This window comes from Apodemus sylvaticus, chromosome 4, assembly GCF_947179515.1.
Source record: "Apodemus sylvaticus chromosome 4, mApoSyl1.1, whole genome shotgun sequence".
NCBI lineage: Eukaryota > Metazoa > Chordata > Mammalia > Rodentia > Muridae > Apodemus > Apodemus sylvaticus.
The window spans coordinates 61,902,325-61,921,467 of record NC_067475.1 but is presented as its reverse complement, the minus strand read 5'-3'; the positions used below and the strand labels follow the sequence as shown (position 1 = coordinate 61,921,467).

The 19,143-nt window shown below is 44.4% G+C and overlaps 1 protein-coding gene across 1 annotated transcript; it reads left to right on the top strand.

The window, feature by feature from the left end:
• Window positions 1-14,132: 14,132 nt before the first annotated feature.
• On the top strand, window positions 14,133-14,540 carry Nhlh2 (nescient helix-loop-helix 2). Its single transcript, XM_052178555.1, has one exon. It carries the CDS (start codon window positions 14,133-14,135, stop codon window positions 14,538-14,540), a length of 408 nt encoding a protein of 135 aa, XP_052034515.1.
• Window positions 14,541-19,143: the final 4,603 nt, after the last annotated feature.

Genomic DNA, 19,143 nt, shown 5'->3' with positions numbered 1-19,143 from the left:
AGAGGGAAGATTAAAGACTCTTATCAGGGCCATGTTTTGATTGTGAAGATTCTGTGGTTTTGGTTAGCTGGTGCTGAAGAATCAGCTGTGATTAACAAGATAACAAAACCACTAAAGCAAACCTTTGTGTTACTGGACTATTGATGCTGGTTAGCTGGAGCTAAGAAATTAGCAGTGATTAAGAAGAGACCCTTTCACTGAGATGAAATCTTCTGGGAAGTGTTTTCTGAAAGCACAGAAGCTGAGTTTCAGAGATAGCCAAGGTTGTACCTTGTGCTGTGGCTGGACTTGGTAATGTGTAAGAATCACCCAGATGGTACTGGTTTTGAAGGCATGAAGGGGTCATGAAGAGCAACTGAGACTCAGCACTGTGAGAGGCCCTGGAAGGCCATTGGTGAAGGTGTAACCTCAGTTGCAATTGATGGCCCAGGACTGAAGTGGTCATGTATAGGACTTGAGGCTTGGCACCATGAAGAGAGCCTATGAGAGGCTATTGGCAAAGCCTAGTTACAGTGGAAGACCCCAGCATATTGGAGATGCCAGTGCCATGAGATGACCACCAAAAACAGCAGCAGCAGTGGAGTACTAGAAGACAAGGTGTGTGCTACAAAGGGCAGAGATGGAGAAGTGACCCAAGCCCTTGGAGGAGCCCGGAAGATCTTGAGTTGGATTCCAGACATTGAACCATTGTAGTTTGAGTTTTACTTTTGATTGTGACTGTGCCCTGATAGGTTTCCCTCTTGAAGGAAGTATTTTAGTGGAGTCCACACTTAAGAGACTTTGAATTTTTAAAAGACTTTGAATTTTGAAAGATAATGGATATTTTAAAGGGATTGGGCTTTTAATATGTAAAGACTGTGGGACTTTTAAAGTAATTTAGATCTTGGGGATGAATAAGAAAGTAAGGATTGAGACTTAATAGTGATGTATTGGTGTGTAAAGTTGACAAGGGGCTGGTTGTGTGTGTCAACTTGATACAGGCTGGAGCTATCACAGAGAAAGGAGTTTTAGTTGGGGAAGTGCCTCCATGAGATCCAGCTGTGGGGCATTTTCTCAATTAGTGATCAAGATGGGAGGGCCCTTGTGGTACCATCTCTGGACTGGTATTCTTGGGTTCTATAAGAGAGAAGGGTGTGCAAGCCAGGGGAAGCAAGCCAGAAAGAAACATCCCTCCATGGCCTCTGCATCAGCTCCTGCTTCCTGACCTGCTCGAGTTCCAGTCCTGACTTCCTTTAGTGATGAACTGTAGTGTGGAAGTGGAAGTGGAATAAACCCTTTCCTCCCCAACTTGCTTCTTGGTCATGATGTTTGTGCAGGAATAGAAACCCTGACTAAGACAGCTATGGGAAGGGGAATTGTGGGAAGGGGAGGAGGGTGACAGAATGGGAGGTAAGATAGAGGGCAAGAGTTATCAGGAAGCAATGTACACATGGATGAAAATGCCAAAGAAAAATTTAATAAATAAATGAACACATGTATGTGGTGTGTATATGTATATGTGCCTGTGCATGCACATGTGTGTGTATCTACATAGCTCTGACTTTTCCTGGAACTTGCTGTATAGACCTGGCTGGCCTTGAACTCACAGAGATCCTCTAGCCTCTGCCTACCAAGTGTTGGGATTAAAGGAATGCACTAAAGTGCCTGTTGAACTAATATATTTTAAAAGATTTATTTGATTTCATTTGATGTGTGTACCATGTATGTGCCTGGTGCTCCTGGAGGTTAGAAAAGGACACCAGATCTCCCCTAAAACTGGAATTATAGAGGTTTGAATCATCCTGTGGGTGCTGGGAGCAAAGTCCTTGTCCTTTGCAAGAGCAGCCAGTGCTCAATCGCTGAACCGTATCTCCAGCCCTGAACAACTTCAATTTATTAAAAAACCAAACATACAAACAGGAAAAGATATAACTTAAACATACTCTTGCAGCTCCTGTGTGCTTATAATTCACACATATGTCCTAATGTACTTAGACATTCTGTATATTATAAGCAACCATAATGAAAACTGGAATACTCAGACAGTAAATCAATTCTGTTTTAAAATCATATTCATTTGTAACTAATAAGAGAGGATGAGGAAAGGAAAGCAGCTGCCTTTGTCCTTCCCACCACCTGAGGCTCAGGCTGAAAGCCACTGCCTGCAATTCTCCCTGTGTCTGTTGTTGTCTTCTGAGTTCTGGTCTCTTGGGGACCCAGGATAATGGTGCCTCAAATCAACATGGCTGTTTTTCTCCCTCTCATTTGACTCCTGTTATCTGCAAGCTATTGATAACTGGCCACAAATGGCACTAGCAAGTGGAGTCTTTTCCAGTAAACATGGAGAAAGGTGGCTTCCAGCCCCGCCCACAAAGACTTGTGATGGGCAGAGCCCCATCCACATTTCCTCTGCCTCACCTCGCATGTCCCTTCACCCACGCTGGTCTCCTGTTATAAATCTCAAGAGTAGCATGCATATCTGAAGACTTTTCTCTCAATGAAATAGTAAACTAGCATATGTGTGTATACACATAATATATGTGCACCCTTATTATGTAATACCTATTTTTAAATCAAGAATATCTAGTGCTTTAAAACAATGCTTACAATAAGTATATCTACCAACAATCACCACTACATACATGTTTATACATATACACAATCAAAACTGATAGAAAGTGCCTACCTGACTCTGACGACTTTGTTTTCAAGGGTCTTTTTTTTTTTTTTTTTTAACATTTTCTAAGTGTTCCCAACAGTTTCTTGGATTTGTAAAACAGAAGTTAGCTTTCACATCACCAACATTTGATACATACTTACCTTTGAGTTCAGCACTTCTGCACGCACATCAAATCAGTGATTTTAAGCTGTCATCCATATGAATATTAATCTCCTGATGTGACAGGCACATTGTGGCTCTGTCCTTGTCTCAACAAATAGACATGGAAGGATTTGAAAATAAAGAAGTACAAGCCATTGCTCATTCCCAAATGTTTAGGACATGTTTTATCGTATTTATTTATTTAGCTTCCTTTGTGCTAGTCTCAAGTGTGTGTGTGTGTGTGTGCATCCTCATACAGCGTGTGGTGAAAGAGTGTCCTCGCTGGCCTCTGCCAGGCCATGCATGTGTGTGGAGATCACAGAACAGCCTGTGGGAGTTACTTTCTCTCTTTCTACTCATGTGACTTCTGGAGCTTAAGTTCATGTCACCAGGCTTGGTGACAAGAACCTTTACAGAATCATCTGAATGATCCTGCCAGCCCTCTCTCAAATTTATATATATATATATATATATATATATATATATATATATATATATATATATACACACACACACACACATATATGTATATATATATATATATACACGTGTGTGTGTGTATATATATATGTATATATACGTGTGTGTGTGTGTGTGTGTGTGTATATATATATACATGTATATATATATGGGTAGGTATGAGGGAGAAAGTTTGGATAGAGACAGACAGAATGCCTACTGGTTATTCTGAAATTTGAAGCATAAAGGGAATACATTGTAAAAGCTTACTAAAAGCTTACTAGTTAAATATTAGCATTATAAGGTTGTTACATAGCAAATTAATATATTTATATTGCTGAACATCTTTGTCATGGCTAATCTCAGCTGTCACCTTGACACACCTGGGAAGAGAGAACAGAACTGGAAAGGCTGCCTCCATCAGCATGGCCTGTGAGCGTGCCTTTGGGATAGCTTTTCTTTAATGATATGGGCAGTGCCATCTGCATTCGTTACTTTTTTGTTGCTGCAACAAAACACCACAACCAGAGCAGCTTATGGAAGAAAGTATTTAGTTTGGCCCATGGTTTCAAAGGGTCAGGGTCCATGATGGCAGAGCAAAGGCGTGGCAGCAGGAACAGCTGCGAGCTCACGTCTTGATTCATAAGCAGAGGGAAGAGAAAGATACACTGAAGATAGCAGAGGCTTTTGGAACCTCAAATCCTGCCCCATGACACACTTCATCTAACAAAGCCACACCTCTTAATCCCTCCCAAACAGTTCTACCAACCAGGGACCAAGCGTTCAAACATATGAGCCTGTGAGAGCCATTTTAATTCAAGCCACCACAGCATCCTACATAAGTAGACATGGCCACCATTCCATCCCTAGGCAAATGGGCATGGGCCCTTCCAGACCCGTAGCTGAGTTGGAGCATTAGTCATGTCTTCTACTGCAGTTCCTGCCTCCAAATTCTGCTTTTGAGTCATCCTGACTTCCCTCAATGATAGACTATCAAGTGGAAATGTAAGATGAAATAACCCTTCTCCTTCCTAAATTGCTTTTGGTCGTGGTCTTTATTACAACAACAGAAAAAGCTCTAGGACAATAATCTGTAGAAGGTTCTAGCCAAACATGTGGATCACATAGCATAATAAAATGAGCTCCCTGGCCAACCAGCCAGGTCAAAACAATAACGTGAGCTTTGAGTTCTGTGAAAGAAAGTGTCTTAGGTGTAGAGCACTAGAGGAAGCTACTTGATTTCCTACTCTGTGCTATCTCACACACATGACCCCCCCCCCATCCTCACACCCTACAACTATTTCTGTCAATAGCAGAAAATAAACTCTTTTAAGTCTTAGAAGAATATGTTGGGTTAATTTGTTAAGATCTTGGTTAACAGTTTGTGATCCTACAGTTAAACATTCTGCCTTTCAACTTAGTATCCAGATCATTGTTGCTGTTAATGATTTGTTTGGGGGGATGGGGGTTAGGAACTGTGCTACTCCCCTTGGTTTCAAAAACTGTCATAAGAGAGAGGATGCCCATAGAAGAGGCATCATATGGCATGGGCTACTCACATTAGCTTTATTGAAGATTGGCTATCATAGCTACAGGTCTTCTCAAAGTTATCTTTCCTTGAAAACTAATCAGAATGCACCAGGTTTGACTATTTAGGATGTCTGGTTTTACATTCACCAGATAGTCTTGTTTTGGAAAGCTTTTAAGTAGAGACTTAGAATTATTTCTAAAATACTGTACACCTTTAATCCTAGATGGAGACAGGCAGAGCTCTTTGAGTTCTAGATCAGCCTAGACTACATAGTGAGTTCTGGGACAGCCAAGGCTACATATTGAGACTTTGTCTCAAAAAAAAAAGTAGAAGAGGAAAGGAAGCCCACAGGTTCTGACTCACTCCGTCTATCTCCTTTCAGTTGTATGAGCTGACCTGCTGCAATGCCCTGCCTTACCAGGCCTCTAACAATGGAGCTGGCTGACCGTGGAGTGTTGGGCAAAGGCCACCTAGCAACAGAGGATTTCAAGCCTGTACTACATTGTTGGCAATCAGAGCAACAAAATCCAAGCCTAATTTAATTCCTGATTGGATGAATCAACACTCCACAAAAACTGTCTTATATAAGGGCACTCATGTGCATTTCCCAGCATTAACGTTGACCTCAGCTTCTGCACACTGTCATCTGCATATGGCTAGTGTGTCACTCAGGATTTATTGTGGTTGAAGTATTGATCCTCAAGGTGGCTTTAACGGGGGGAATGGAAGCTAATGAGAAGTCTTGACTTCATTAGGGGTGTGCCCTTAGAGACAACTGGTAGACCCAAGTTTTGCTGCTCTTTCTCTAAGTGTGATGATGTACTTCTACCCATCCTTCTGCCAAGATGTTTGGCTTCTCCTGTCCTTACCAGAAGCCAAAGTAAAAGGACCTCCCAGGCTTGGACTCTGAGCTTCTGAACAGGCATTTGAGCTTAGGGATGTAGTTCAGCAGTATGACACTTGCCTGGGCTGTATAAGATCCTAGCTTTGACTCCCAGAACTACACACACACACACAAAAATGAAGCATTTATTTTCAACAGTTAGCTGCCTCACTTCATTACTCTGATGAAAAGATAAGTGACACACAGCTGTTCTACACAGAGCAGAAATAAAACCTACATACATATACATGTGTACAAGTGTATGCTTACACACACCCAGTAAAAAAATAAGGAACTTTAAAAATATGAATTCAGATGAGAAGGAGAAACATGTTAGACACAGAATAAAGATACGAACAGAGCTGGCTTCGTATTAGAAAACACACAGACACACAAAGAGAACATATTCTACTATCTGATGCAAGAAAAAAAAATGAAGGCAGCTGCCAACGTGGACTTCCACAGCCAGAGCTCATCTTTCAAAAATGGAAGCCAATACATTTTCAGAAAGACAATGGGTAAGAAAATTCAGTGCCAAGCAACGTACCTGGCAATGAACACTAATGGAAGTGCTTCAGACCAGAGAACCAGTTGCCAAACAGAAGCTCCAATCTACACATAAAGTGAAGAACTATGGTGGGGATAAAAAGACAGCTCCGGAGCAGTGAGAGTGAGCTGATGAAGGGCTGAGTCTTGAGATGAGAACCGTTTAAAAGAGAGGAGACAAACAAAGGGGACACGCACCTGACGGTGTTCATGGGAAATTCTAAAAGCACACAATAGTCTCTGGTGACAGGAAGACCTGTGGTCCTTGTGGGGCGAGGAGGAGGGAGCATGTGGGGTACTCACTACAGAGACTGGTGGATATGCTTAGTACTTCGAATGGTGGGAAGGGAAGTATCAAGGCTATGCACATAGATCAAATCTCTGCCACCCACAAATAAAATAAACTTTAAAGAATTAAAATTAGCTGACGTGATGAGATGGAACAGACTGCGAGTCTGTACTGAACTCGAAGAATGGTACTGCTTGGTGTTTCAGGGTTGGGTGTTTGTTTGTTTGCCTTGTGTAACCAATGTTCTGTCTCTCGATGGGATCTGTCCAAGCAGGAGCTTTCATGCAAAAGGGTTAATGCTCTGTAGGGCCTTTGTGTCTAGTTTCCTCCACTCTGCATGCTGCTGAGGGGCACCCGTGCCTCAACACACACCAGAATTACGTTCCACGTTCTTCCGTAGTGATGCTCCACTGTAGAGTATATCACATGGCTGTATCCACTTAACAGTTGAAGGGCTTTTAGTCTGCACTTCATTTTATCACTATCTTTAAATTTACAAACAAAAGTATATACATTTATAGGGTACAAACTTGATTGTTTTGAAAATTGCTTTTTAGTTATGTGTATGCATATAAGTATGTCTGTGAGTGAGTGAGTTACAAGTTAGTACAGATGCCGGAGAAGGCTAGGAGAAGCCGTCAGATCTCCTGAGTTACAGGCAGTTGTGAACTTCCTAACAGGGGTGCTGGGAACTGAACTCATGTCTCCTGTAAGAGCATTATATGGTCTTAACTGCCATCTCTTTAGGCCCAGACTTAGTGTTTGATATACTCATATTATGGAATGCCTGCTGATCATCTCACATAGTTGCTAGGATGGTGTGTGTGTGTGTGTGGTGTGTGTGTGTGTGTGTGTTAACATTTGAATATTTATGTTACTTCCCATGTTATGCATAAAATATGAATTGGGATATAATAAACTGAGTTAAAAGCAGACCATTGGACTGGAGAGATATCTCAGTGGTTAAAAATCCTGACTGCTCTTCTGAAGGTCCTGAGTTCAAATCCCAGCAACCACATGGTGGCTCACAACCATCTTGTAACAAGATCTGAGATCCTCTTCTGGAGTGTGTGAAGACAGCTACAGTGTACTTACATATAATAAATGAACAAATATTTTTTAAAAAAGCAGACTATCAAATCACTTTATCATAAAGGGTTAAACAATGACTGAAAAAGACTATTACTCTCAAAAAGCATTCACCACCAATATCTTGTGCATATGTCTTTGTATTTATAAATAAAATCAGTTATTCCATACTTATTAAGTTTGTTTCTCACTTAAAAATACTTTTTGTACATTTATGATGAAATATGCTATACTATATAAAGTATATAGAGAGAGCTTATTAATGATTAATAGACAAATGCTAGTTATACATGTTCAGAACTTTGGTGATGGAGTCTAAGTTTTATGACAATACATTGAAAACAGATGTCTAATGGGACTGAGACTTACTTTGAAACCTTTGTGCCTTATCTGTTAGTAGATATAAGTGAGGTACTGAAGGGCACGTGAACTCACACAGCACGAGGAGTTCAGGCAAGAGTGGAGACTAAGTTTGTTTCTTGTGTATGTACATCTGTCCTGCAGCTCACACACTTCATGGGGTACACAATTTTCCTGCATGGGGTATTTGTGCAGGGCACAGGGCACAGGGCACAGGGCCACAGGAGCAGGGCATGGTGAATGAAGGTCCAGTTTCAGAATCTAGGTCACCAGAACCTGCCTTGTTTGTGTATTCGTTCACTTCGTGTGTGTACATGTGTACCTACATACCCATGCATGGCTGCATGCCACACTGTGCATGGGAGGGTTAAAAGACAATACTCCCCCCCACCCCCGTGTGTGTGTGTGTGTGTGTGTGTGTGTATGTGTGTGTGTGTGTGTGTACACATGCCTGTGTGCCATGGTGTACATGTGGAGTCAGAAGACAGCTTTCTGGAGCTGTTTTTTTCCTTCTACAACAAGCATTGAAGGGATCCAACTCAGGTGTTAAGGATTGGTGGCAAGCGCCTTTTCCACCCTAATCTAAATCTTGTTGGCCCCGTGATCTCTTAGCTATGTGTCTTTGAAGAGCTCTAACATACTTGCGTATGTTAGTATTTCTATGAAATGTATACTGAATGTGCTTATATTTAATAACTCTATTAAGAGCATTCAATGATTTAAGTTTTTTACATGTATTATTTTCTATGGTTTGTTTTATTTTTAATCGTGAGTGTGTGTGTGTGTGTGTGTGTGTGCATCTGCTTATGAATGCCCCTATGGAGGCCAGAAGTGTCTCATCCTTGTGGAACTACAGTTATAGGCCATTATAAGCTGTTCAACATGGATCCTGGGAAGGAAACTCCAGTCATTTGCAAGAGAATGGACTTACTCTTAACCATTGAGTCCTATCTCCAACACCACATACATTATCTTGATCCTTTTTGGAAAAAAAAAAGTAAGGCAGCAGCATGTATAGCATACTGGACAGCCTGTGTTCTTCATTCTCACTTTTCAGATTAGAAAGCTGGGGTCCAAAAAGGCTCGGTGACTCCTAACCAACAGAAGCTACACAGCTCGCTAGTGATGCCGGGAGGAGCGGGGGACCTGGCTTTTAAAGTCAGTATCTGCCATCTTCTTCTTGCTTTAATGGTATTTAACATTATTCTTACTCTTTAGGATATCCTAATCTGTGTAGTGCTTAGTATTTTGTCTGATATTTGCACATTCATTGAGTGTCACAGCAAGCTGGTGCAGGGAGAAAGGTGGTCGTTACACACATCTTCAAGAAAGAAGCCATCAAAATGGAAGGCTGGCATCTGTGGGTGGAAGTGGTTCATTACCAGTTTCTTAGGAACCTGTGTGCGCAGGAAGTTCTCCTCTGTAAACTTGGCACATGTAGTGTGTCAAGGCCAGACATGGAGGGTTGAAGATGTAGGCTACAGACCTTTCCTGGAAATGCCCCAGCCTCATGGGAGAGACAGATGTGGAAACCAAGAACCACAGTGTACAATATATAGTCTCCAAGGGGGATATGAGAAGAGGAGCCATCTGTGCCTGGGATGTCTTAGAAATGGCAAATAGGGAGGGGGATGGGAGCTTGCCCACCAGAGAGAATATACCTGTGTGTGAACCCATGTCTGTGTCTATAATGGCGTGTCTAAGCATAATCGTGTGTGGATCCGAAATGTTTCTACAGAACTCTAGTCATGTTTTAATTTACGAATGTGCAAGTTGTCAATGTCCTGGCTATAAAAGAGAATTGGTCTGGATTTGTATACACCATAGCAGAATCAGGCCAGCCATGGTTTGAGCATCCTTTCCCCCATCCAACTCCCAGCACTAGGGTGACCAGGGACACTGGTCACTCCTATCCTAGCAGCTGTGCTTTCTAGAGCTCAGGTGACAAAACCCACCACAGTTCCAGTCCATCTGCCCAAACGTCTAATAGAGCCAGACAGCTTGTATGAGCTCTGGATGGTAAGGAGACATGAGTGTCTATCTGTTGTGTGTTAGTGCTTAGTGTTGGCTGCTGCTAGCCAGGCTGGGAAACCTTCCTTTTTCCCACATCTTCACCCCTCCCTCCCCCGCCTACCTCCCCTCCCCCACAGCCCTGCAGGGAAGGGGCTTCTCTTCTCACCTGTCTCCATGTTTGGGGATATGCTTGGGCTCAGCAGAGGTGAGGCCGAGCTGCACTGGTACTGTATTCCCCTCTCTCCCTCTACCCTGCCTATTCTGGCCCATTACCCTCCCAGAGCCGATGTGGACAAAGGCAAACCGTATCTATCACAGCCATGAGGAACCCAGAGGGCCACTCTCTAGGTGGGTAGGTAGCTCCACACCCCACCCCCCAGGACAATACCTCTTTACAGGACAAAGGTGATTAAGGAGAGAAAGTGAAGGTTCTCCTCTCCACAAAAACTCACTTGGCCATTATTCTCTTATTTCCTCTAAGCTTGACCAATTAAAAAAAAAAGTATTGAGGTGTGGTGGCACATGCCTTTAATCCCAACATATGGGAAGCAGAGACAAGCATCTCTGAGTTTGAAGTCAGCCTGGTCTCCACGGTGAGGTTCAGGCCAGCCAGGGCTGCATAGTGAGACCTTGTCTAAAATACCAAAAAGAAAGAAACAAAGAAAGGAAGGAAGACAGACAGAAAAAGATGGAATTAATGGTGTCACTGGCAATGTGTAATCAATAGCAAATAATATGTAATTGATAGTGAGTAACAGTAAATTTCCTTTATTTCTGTAAAACATGTAAATTTGGGACTGGAGGTCATCTAAGGCAAAGGCACTGCATGCTAGAATACTTAATATTTACATTTTAGCACAATACATTGCCACCTAGCTAAACACATCCACTCACATGTTAAAATGGGCAAGAATGAAGAACTATCTTTGGCACACCCTGTGTGTCATATTTTACAGCTAATAATGAAAAGGGTAAAGAAAAAAAAACATAACTCAAAAAGTAGAATTAGCTAGTGGTTTCTAACTACTTGGTTTCTGTTCCTAATTCTACCAATGATTTAAACAAATGTTTCAAAAGTCCTTTAAAATATCATCTATTAATAAGTTGTTCTCATAGTAGAACATTTCTCCAAAACACCAGTATGCTTAATAATCATGATTAAAGTATCTTTTAAAAGACACTTCACTTTAAATAAATGTTAGTATTGTCTGTCCGGATACCTCACCTTAATTATAGTGTCATATATAGCATATGTTTTCAAGTGCCAAGCACAAGTATTTTTCTAACTATTGATAAAAAAAAAAAAATTGCTGGTTCCCAAAATGCCGGAGGAATTCTCCATGTTCGTACAGTGTTTACTTGCATTTAAATAGTGCATCAATAATCTGAAAATGAGAAATGGCCTGTGTGGCCGGACACTGCGCAGATGTGATGCTTTCTATCACAGACTGCTTTCAACGGCTATATTTTATGGCAGAGAGTCAGTGGGAATCTGATCTGCTAAAATATTTGGGCTGTGAAAACTCCCACACTGTGACAGATGTCAAGTCCAATTAAGTGACTCGTGTCCAGGTTTCTGTCCAATAGGATTTCCCATTAAATATCAATTTAGGGGGAAAAAATTCCATCCCCTTCTTAAGCCTTTATCTGTTCCACCATCTCCAGGCTAAATCAATCGGTGCCAGAAGAGCCCGGAAGCCACACAGGCAGCTGCCTCTGTGCTCTGCCTCTCCCAACCTCTCCTTTCTCTGCTTCCCTGTCAGTGCTGTTAACTCCAGAAGACGTCCACCTCTCTCCAACCTTTCTCAAGCATCTCCAAGCTACTGACTATATACATTTAACCACAAGGTAAAGAGGGGAGGGAGTGGGGGAGGGGAGGGGTGTAACCAAACCTTGAAAGACTTTGAAACTGGAAAATAGGTGTCTGTTTATACAACATATAAGTAGATGAGGGACAAGACAGCGACAACCTGAAGCCCTAGTTACTGTATTGTGTTCCTGGGAACTGGGGAGACATTGGGTGAACAAAGCATTATCTTGAAGAAGAAGAAAAAAATCACTTCTGAGCCCCATCCATTCCTGCCCACACTTCCCAGTTTCGCCCCAGCCCGATTAAGGGAAGGGAAGGAGTCCTCAAGGAATGGAATTTTATCTTAACCATCGTTCTTATTGATTATTCTGCTATTAGAAAGTGGAGGAATCAGCCCTTCGATGTGATTGTGTTTATCTCTGCATCTCTTTTGTTATTTATAGAGCCCTAGGAGCGGAGAAACGCGGTTTCAACGGTTTCAACACTTCGACCTATAAAGATCAACAACGAATTTTCCGAAATGTTTAAGAACAATTAAAAAAAAAAAAAAAAACCACGGGCGAATTCAATCCATCAACTAAGTGAACAACCTACCTTCCATCCCCTAAGACACCGCTCGTTGTGGCGGTCGGCGAGATGACAGCTGCTTTTTCATCTGCGAATGTAATAAATATTGGCTGCTTTTAATCTTTGCCAGGATCTCTCCTCCTTGTTTCCTGGAATTTTAACTCTAAAAGATTGGCGAAAAGATTACCGACAGGGCTCTTGCAAGGTAAGACATCTTCACGTCTTTTTCTTTAGATTGACTCATATTGTATTTTATAGATGTATTCCCCATGATTGGTCATAGACAAAAATGCCCACGAGAAATACTATTTATAACTATTTAAATATCTGGAGGACTTAAACGCGTTGGGGGACAACCGGGAACTTTTTGTCCGATCTGTAACTATGTCATGGTTTGTTGTGATGTTTTTTTTTCTCCCTGTGTATTTCTACCTCTTCACACCAACTGCGGAGGTGTGAGTTGTTTCACTTATAAACCTAGAGAAAAGCCCTTGGGTGGGTGGGGGGCGTTGCATGCGGTTAGTTTGGATCATTTATTGTTATTCTGCGGATCCGCTTTCCTTGCACGGAAAGCTGTTTCCCACCTCAGGTCTCTCCTGAGCAAATCCGCGGCCAGCCGGGAGCCGAACCTACATCCCCTGGCTTTTGTTTCTCTGGAGCAAGCCTCTTACTCAGGACCAGTTCAGAGCCTTGCCTGCAAGGGGCACGGCGGGGCACAAGGGTCGCAGCCGGGTCGTCCCTCCTGGTGGCCGAGGCCCAAAAGCTCAGCTCCGGCAGGTTTCTATCCCCATCTGCCGTCCGGATCCCTCGCAAGCCCAGCGGTTCCCAAAGACTCGCAGGCCCGCGAGCTGCCGGCCCGAGGTGGCTTTTCCAGGAGGGCATGGTCTGGGGAAGGCTGGGCACAGCCACGGGGCCGCGGCCAGGCCTCCCGGGGCCGCCGGTGCGCTGCGGAGCTCCGGTCCCCTGAGCTCTCGAACTTCATCCTCAGAGATACAGCTCGCGCCCGGGGCGTCCCGCTCCGGCGCCTCGGAGCCCGTCCCTCCCTTGCCCTCCCCAGCCCCTTCGGCCGCAGCCTGCGTTTTCCCGGGAGGTGGTCGGCAGACTGCCGGGCATTGTGTGATCCACGTCCCTAGGTCCCCAATGTGTGTGGCAGTCTGCGTGACAGATGGTGCTCCGGGAGAGTATGAAGGCCGAGGAGTCAATTTTCTTTTGAAAGGACCGAACACATGTGTTCGGTCATTTCTTTATTATTTCAGAGAATCACGGGGAGGGCATGGCACGAAAGCCTTTCTATCTGCGACCTAGGTTGCAGGATGGGGTTCCCCGCACCCCAGCGCAGCCCAGACCCTCAGGCGCTGGGAGACTCCAGCTGCCTTGCCCTAGGCCCTCGGATGGGAAGCACACTCTGCATCTCCATTAAAACCCAGATGCATCCATCCTTCTGGATCTGGGAAGGGGATGGAGCAAGGGAGGCGGGATAGAGCAGCCGATGTCTGGCCAGAGGAGACAGAAGATGTCAGCGGGCCCGGAGGTCCACGGTCTTTCTCCAGCACCAGGGCCACTGGCCGCTCCACCTGCAGGCTTCTGTGTGGGTTCAGAAGGAGCTTTGCTGCCCGCTCCTTGCCTGCCCACTTGCATGGGCCTGATACGAGGAGAGGACCAGTGTCCCCGGGTCCCCTCCTAGGAGTCCAGGCTTGCTAGGCCCTTGCCCGCCACTCCTCCTTGCAAATCAAGAACCAGATTCCTTTTATTAACTGACTTTCTGACTCCCCATCAGCCTCCAAAATGATGCTGAGTCCGGACCAAGCCGCCGACTCAGATCACCCCAGCTCGACGCACTCAGACCCGGAGTCTCTGGGCGGCGCAGACACCAAGGTGCTGGGCAGCGTGTCGGACCTGGAGCCGGTGGAGGAGGCAGACGGCGACGGCAAGGGCGGCAGCCGGGCCGCGCTCTACCCACACCCGCAGCAGCTGAGCCGCGAGGAAAAGCGCCGTCGCCGGCGCGCCACGGCCAAGTACCGCTCGGCCCACGCCACCCGCGAGCGCATCCGAGTGGAGGCCTTCAACCTGGCCTTCGCCGAGCTCCGCAAACTGCTACCCACGCTGCCCCCGGACAAGAAGCTCTCCAAGATCGAGATCCTGCGCCTGGCCATCTGCTACATCTCCTATCTCAACCATGTCCTGGACGTGTAGGGAGGGGGAGGCCGCGGGAGGCCTCCGGTCCGGGCGACTGCCAAAGGCGACACACCCGGACTACCAGGCTAGAGGTTTGCCCAGAGACACCTGAACGCAGGAGAAAGCTTTGCAGCCTGTTCTTTCTGCACATCAAAGCAACAGGGGAAGATTTCCGAGCCTGGGAGGTGGGGTTGGGTAGAAAGACCTGGGGCTTGTAAGGGTATTTTTCTGGCCAGAAAAACCTTCTGGAGGCACCTAGAACGAGTAGTCCTGGGGCCTCCCCTCGGTGTGTTAGGATCCCCCGAAGGGGTGGTTGCTTAAACCCACTGGAGGCTTTCAGTCCCCCTGTATTTATATCTTAAACATCTTCACGTTCTGAAAGAACCAGGGCAGCCAGGCTGATGGCTTCAGACTATGACTATCTAGGATTTTTCTAACTGACAAATCACCAAACCTTGGGGAGTAAAAAAAAAAAAGATGAAAATCTTTTCCATACAGAGATTAAGACACAGAAAGGTGTACCAGCAAACTTTTTTTACCATGTCAAATGAAAAATTACATTCCAATCTAAATAAAATCCTGAATATTTGGTGAGGTTAAAAAAAAATACATTCAGAACAGACAGACACACACTGTGGGAAGATTTCAGCTTGGTGAGACTTTAACCCCAAGATAGGACACTAAAGTAGATAGAAAAATCCATATGTAAGTGGAAAATGTAACATCTGATTGCTTTTTCGGGCAAAGTGCCCCTTTAAATATCCAAAAACACCCCGTCTATTTGTGACCTTAACATGTGGACTCATAGATGCAGTTAGAAAAAGACAACCTATTTTTATTTATGTTAGAAGGAGTAGAGTATTTTTTTCAAGACATTTATTTTTCAGAGTGGTGATAATTTTACTTTGGATACTCTGTGCCAATTTATTTATAGTCAAGTGTTTACACTCCCCCCCCCCCCCCCCCCCGGTGAAATAATTGCGTCTAACTCTTTATGTGTTTGTTGAGATTATCTTGTGGTCTTGCCTTTTTTTTCTGATTATATTGCACTTGTACAAGAGAGTCCCGCTTCCCTCTGTTTCTAAGCATATTTTATATATCAAGAAGTTGTTCCTTTGGTTGTGAGATCAGCAACACTAGCTCTTCACTATTATAGTTTTATAAAAAGTTCAGTGTTGTTATTCTTATCTGTAGTTTTGTCTGAAAAGTACTTTACAAACTGTTTTTAAGGAGAGTAGCTTCGTGTGTGTGTGTGTGCGTGACATTTGTGTGTGGGATGATTTTAGGAAATTACATTATTTTCCTAAAAAAGAAAAGAAAAAAAGAATTCAGAACTACTTTCCTCTGTGACAACCAAAAAGAAAAGTCTATGACCTAGAAATGCGTCATGTCCTCAGCTGTGAAACTCTTAAAGTAAGAGGTGTATTTTAGAGACAAGGAAGAAAGAAGAAGAAAAAAACCGCATCTGCTATCCAAAGATTTTAGTCTTTTTCAGGGTTTTTTTGTGTCTCTGTTGCTTTATATAATGCAATATTTTGTAGTGAAAATAGATATAACCTGGTTTCTACCTGACGAGTTTTTCATATCTCATGACTGGTGCGCTGTTTTGCATATAAATAAAGGTATCAGATTAAAGTTCTTCTCTTTATTTTAAGTATCTGTCTAGAAATCAAACATCCTGGCCAGGCATGAAATGTCATAATAACGGACTCAATTCTTTAGAAAGGAATTAGTAAAGCAAAACAAGAACAAAGCAGAAGATATACACATATAAAGTTCAGATACAGCACAGCCTGGGATGGTATAGATCCTGTCTCACCCGTGAGGAAAAGCAGAGTGATGTGTCTATAAGAACAGTATAGGGATCATAAGATGCCTTTTTTGTTCTAAAAGGAAACTTTGCAACTGTCTAACCTAAGCTCTTGGGAAAACTCAGGGTCAAGAAGGTGTCTGCATCAAGTAGCAGGTAAGATCAGGGAGTGGTTCCCCCGAATCCATAAACCCAGCACCTAAGAGTTGGAGATAGGAGAACCAGGAGCTCAAGGTCACCCTGAACTATGCAGTGAAACTGAGGCCAGCCTGGGCTACCTGAGACCCTGCTCAAGAGAAAAAGGCAGTGAATAGACCTTTCGACAGCTTTCCCTCTGGGAAACATCTAATCAGAACCCACTTTCAGCACATGATACCCTTGCCTTAAAATAGTCGTTAACAGGAAAACTCATCTGCACAAACTTGGGTCCGGCATAAAACATGAACTACTGTACAAGCAGAACCCTCACGGGGTTAACTTGTAACCGTATTCTTGTATGTGCACGCGCATATAGACTATTGTGAACTATACCACACCAAATCTCCAGTTTCCATACAAAAAAAAGTGATTATAAAACGGATTGTCAGTTTATGTCCACACAGTCTGTGGCTCATAGTGGTTTTGCTTTTCTCCCAGGTTTCTTGTAGTCAGCTTCACCAAAACGTAGCAAGCAAGGCCTTGGTTCCTTCTTCTATCTGGAGGTGATGAGTTTGAAGCACTTCCTGTCCAGGATATGGAAAAGAACAACATCTCCCTTTCACTCCTCTCTGTATAAGATCTTGGCCATGGCAGCAGTGGCTGTTTAGTCTCTGTGAAGACACATGTGGTCTGTGACACTGTTGTAGCTGTGAGTGGCTCTAGGGAACAAGAGGAGGTGACAGCCCCCAGTCTTCACAGATCAATCTAGTGAATCCTCCTATGTGAAAGAAACTTCTCACCTCTGGAAACCTTTCGCAGGCCTTGACTTGCGCAATGAGTTGAAATCTGACTGACCAACATGGCTGCCCCTTTTACACCTGAGAGGCATCTATTCTCTGACTTCCAGGGACCAAGTATGTCCTTGCGCTTGAAGGAGGACCAAGGGCAACATCCTCAGGTACACAACCCGCAGGGTCCCAGAGGAGGATCTTTGCCATGCTGTTTCAAATCCTCCAGAGAGAGACCAAAGTGTTGTGACTCCCCCTAGAGCAGAGAGTTACTGCCTTATCCCTTGAAGGTAGCCAGGACCCAGCACCATGAGGGTTAGGAAAACGGGGAGAAGATTCTCTGAATAATAATGGTGAGATCATTCGCTCTCACGCTGACCATTTGCTGAGGTCATACTGTGTGCCATGAAATGCCCTAGATCCTAAAAACGAATTTAATAAAAACGAGACCGAATTAGACAGTGGAACAGGACTCTGACAACAAATGGCTGATCCATGCATTTCAAATGACATTAAGTGCTGTGAAGAGCTGCCCTTAACACAGAATGGAAGAAGAGCTTCCGTGGAGGTGTGCTGGGGGGAGTGGTGCACTCGGCAGGGCTGAGAAAGGCCTTGTGGCCTTGCACAGAGACACAGTTCTGCTAGACCAGGTCCCACGGTTGCTGCCACGTGCAATCCTACAGCCTTTAATTTCTTGTCATGCCATGAAAAACAGTCCAAACTTAAGCTCCACCTTGTTCTAAGCTGGCACAAGGGAAAGCTGTCACAGCAAGGATCAGCTGACTGCCTACTTCAACCATCTTTCCCAGCTTCGTCCTTTACCCAGAGTGCCTTGCTTTCTATGCAAGGATGTAGAACATGGCTTCCTCCTATTGCTCATAGTGTTTTTGTTTTTCTCCCAGGTTTCTTGTAGTCAGCTTCACCAAAACTTAGCAAGCAAGGTGTTGGTTCCTTCTTCTATCTGGAGGTGATGAGTTTGAAGCACTTCCTGTCCAGGATATGGAAAAGAACAACATCTCCCTTTCACTCCTCTCTGTATAAGATCTTGGTCACGGCAGCAGTGGCTGTTCAGTCTCTGGGCTGTGAAGACACAGGCGGTCTGTGACATTGTTGTAGCTGTCCTTGGCTGTGACGCTTCCTCCGCCTTAGCTGCTCAGTGACTTGCTGGACTTTGCTGCTCTCCACCACATCCTGTGGACACGCCACTGAGGCCGAATGCTCATTCACTCAGAGACTTCTCCCCACTTCGACACCTGTCCACAGACTTTCCACACCTCAGGTGCAAAAGTGCTGGACACAAATATGTTCCTTCCAGGGAGAGGGCCAAGGAGTGTCAGAAGGGGATTGTTTGTGCGATGGGGTGGGGTGGGAAGGAAGGGAAGACTGAGGAGAGGGAGGTGGTGTAGAGAGAGTCAGGTCAGATGGGAGGCTGGGGGAGGACGGAGGATACAGGAAGGATGGGAATCTTCTCCAAGACCCTCTGGAATCTGCCACCTTACTTGTAGTCATCCTTACAGAAAAACTGGTGGAAGGAAACAGGTTCCTTCAAAGCTGGCCCTAAAGATGACACAATTGACCATCTCAGATCTCTCTCAGTGGGCTTTAGGGCTCACACACTGATGAGAGAAAACAAAACAGGGGAGTTCGGTATAACAATGGCTAGAAGTCCACGCACTGGGTGTGATCTCTGTCATCCAAAGACCCATCTTCCTTCTTTGTTGCCTAGAACCTCACAGTGGATTTTGCTCTCCTGTAGCTGCTCACCCTGAGCCTGATAAGGGCTTCTCTACAGCACAAAGGGCTGAGAGGTGGAAATGCCTCTCAAAGGGAAGGAGAAAGGAACAGCTATTTGCTTGTGAGCCCCTCATGTAGCCCTGTCCCCACG